Source organism: Emiliania huxleyi, assembly GCF_000372725.1.
Source record: "Emiliania huxleyi CCMP1516 unplaced genomic scaffold EMIHUscaffold_88, whole genome shotgun sequence".
NCBI classification, from domain to species: Eukaryota; Haptophyta; order Isochrysidales; family Noelaerhabdaceae; genus Emiliania; species Emiliania huxleyi.
In genome coordinates, this window is record NW_005195441.1 from 81,766 (window position 1) to 84,534 (window position 2,769).

At 64.5% G+C, this 2,769-nt stretch overlaps 1 protein-coding gene across 1 annotated transcript; it reads right to left on the reverse strand.

Annotated features, from left to right (window-relative positions):
* Positions 1 to 345, reverse strand: EMIHUDRAFT_107157 (hypothetical protein; the record flags this gene model as incomplete). The annotated part of the gene is made up of 1 exon (XM_005758118.1): positions 1 to 345. The coding sequence occupies one exon, from the start codon at positions 343 to 345 to the stop codon at positions 1 to 3; it is 345 nt and encodes a 114-aa protein (XP_005758175.1).
* Between the last annotated feature and the right edge of the window lie 2,424 nt (positions 346 to 2,769).

Genomic DNA, 2,769 nt, shown 5'->3' on the forward strand with positions numbered 1-2,769 from the left:
TCAATCCATGTCGCCGTCGCCGTCGCCGCCGTCGGTCTCGCTTTCGCCGCCTCTGTCCTTGTCGCCGTCGCCGCCGCCGCCGTTGGAATCGCTCTCCCCGCCGCCGTCGGTCGTGTCGACTTCGCCGCCTCCGTCCGTGTCGCCGTCGCCGCCTCCGTCCGTGTCGCCGTCGCCGCTGCCTTCCTCCGTCTCGCCCTCCCCGCAGCAACCTCGCTTGCCGTCGCCGTCGCCGCCATCGGTCTCGCTTTCGCCGCCTCCGTCCGTGTCGCCGTCGCCTCCGCCGTCGGATTCGCCTTTGTCGCCTGCTCCGTCCGTGTCGTCCTCGCCGCCGTCACGATTCGGCATACACACAGTTTGCACATCTGCAAGTTCTTCTTGATGTACACGGCGGTGCAGCCCCTGGCAATTAGCGGGCAGCTCAAGGCATCGACGCTCTCGCCGAAGCCCCTGTGCACTTGCCGCCGTTTTATTCGGCGCAATGGCCGGCGTTGAAGCTCCGAACCCAGGCGCAGCCGAGCCCGTTCAGAGACAACACCAACAACCTCTTTCACTCATTCTTAAAACAGTACCGGCCGGGATTTCGAAGATAGTGCTAAAATGGATACCTGGAGAATGGCATTTAATTTCGCGGACCGGCTCTTTTAGCAATCAGGTCATGTCACCGCTTAATGTGCATGTGCGTGGCCTACGTCAGAGACCAAGTGACCAGCCGTCCCGGGCAATTTGTGACCCGTCTACGCCCTCGCGCCTCGGGCGCGGCCGGCCACCGCCGGCTGCCCCGTTGACTTCCCCGCCGCGCTAGGCGTTCGTTCGCAGTAATCTGGCTTAGTTCAGAGAGGTCGGGTCGTCTCTATGCGTATCACAGCGCGGCGCTGGCCTGCGCATGGCGGGCATGTGGTCGAATCAGTCAATCATTTGATGTTAGTGCCAAAACCGCGGAACCGAAAATGGCGTTTAATTTTGCGCACCTGCTGTCCGCCGCCTGCGGCGGCGCTGCGCGCCGCCTACGCGCGCTGCGCGCGCGTTTTTTCTCTCTTTTTCACAGTGTAATTTTACCAAAAAAATGCCGTTTTTCGTGCCAAACCAGCGCGATCTCGGCGGGGCGTCAGCGCCTCTCGGAGGGGCATCATGCGCTCCCGGGGCCGCCCGACGGCGCGGGCCTCTTGCCGATGGACCCAGCCGAGGTGCCCGACCAGTCGCAGCCGCGCCGACGCGCTGCGGCGACCACCAGCCAGCTTTTCAGCGCGGTCGAGGATGGTGCGCCGAAAGAGTAGACAGTCTCCGGTCCATCCGGAATTTTGTCGTTTTAGTTAGCACTGCTGCTGCAGACAGGGCCCGCGTGACCCCATGCCCTTCCCAGATCTCGTGTCCTGAGGCTTGGCGCCACCCCGGTGGCCGCCCACAGGTGGCTGACGAAGCGCCACTCATCGCTGCTTTCGCGCGCCTGCTCCACAGAGGGCTCCTGCGGCTCTCCCTCGTCGCGTGACCGCCGCCGACAGCATCTGCTCGGTCGTGCCCGCCGGCGCGGAGCTGCGCCACGTCGAATTGTTCGGCGGCTCGACCGCCGGCGCGCCCACCCTCGCCTCCTGCGCGCCTCACACTCAGTTTTCACCTCGCGCGCGGCCGACAAAGTGAGCTCACGACCACCTCCCCCTCCCTCCTGTAGGTGGGCCGCCCCGCGCTGGCGGGAAGAGGCGCGCCGAGCCATCGGTGACGTCCTGGCGAGCTCATGTCCCCCCAAAAGGTCGCACCCGCCCGTGGCTCCGCCGTCGGCTCCGCCGCGAGCGGCGACGGTGAGGCCGCCGGGGCTCGCCTATACCGGCTAGTGTGGAGCCCTCAGTGTAGTTGCGTGTTGTACTAGTGATGCTGCACTAGGCGGCCCGTTTTTAGCAAAAACCAGATACCACATCGCGTGTGGTCGTCGCAAAACCGCATCTTCGCCCGTCTGGGACCTCTTCGTACGGCTCCAAAAACGGCTCCTTAACGACGACTACGCGGCCCGGCGGTCGATCTGCGCCTTCTCAGCGGTGGAGGGGATGTGGGCGGTACGTGCGGGCCGCGTGCTGCTGCGACGGTTTGACGAGTGCGACTCCCAGCGCGTCGACTCTGCGACCCCACGGAGCCTCTGCTGCTCCGGGGGGGGGGGTCTGCAGACCACCCGGCCGAACTTCAGAGTGGCGGTGCTCCTGAAATACCGCTCAAACGCCCACGATGTTGTGGAGGGGACATATGCTGATGATCCTGGCCCGATTGGTTCGCTCAGAAAGCTTCTGGGCGGTCGCTAAGGTTCGCTCCCCGCACACCGGCCCCGGAATAAGATACATCATACGTCAAGGCTGGCCGGGCCTCCTTCCACCCAGCGAAGAGCTTCCTCAGCCACTCAATGTGTTCCTCTCTCTTCATTATGCGCGCGGTAGCCTCATCGTTGAGCTGGAAGGATCCACCTCTGCACCGCTCCCGTCGCCGCCTCGGCCACGACTTGCAAGTTCCTCGTGACCCCGGCGCCAAGGTCCCTCCGGCTCTTCTCCGAGAGGTCATCTACCAGCGCCGGCAACACCCCCCCGACTGCGGGGGCTAGTGCATCGTACCCGTCCTCATCCAGCACCCTATAGCGTGAGCCCTTCAGCGCAGCGACATGCGCTATCCTCAGCGGTAAGATGCAGTACATAAACACTTCACACCGCACTAAATTTAGACCCAGGGCCCTCCGGTGCAGTTGCAGGCTGGGCAGCCGGTTTGCTAATGGGGCGGGGGGGGGAGGGGGGGGGG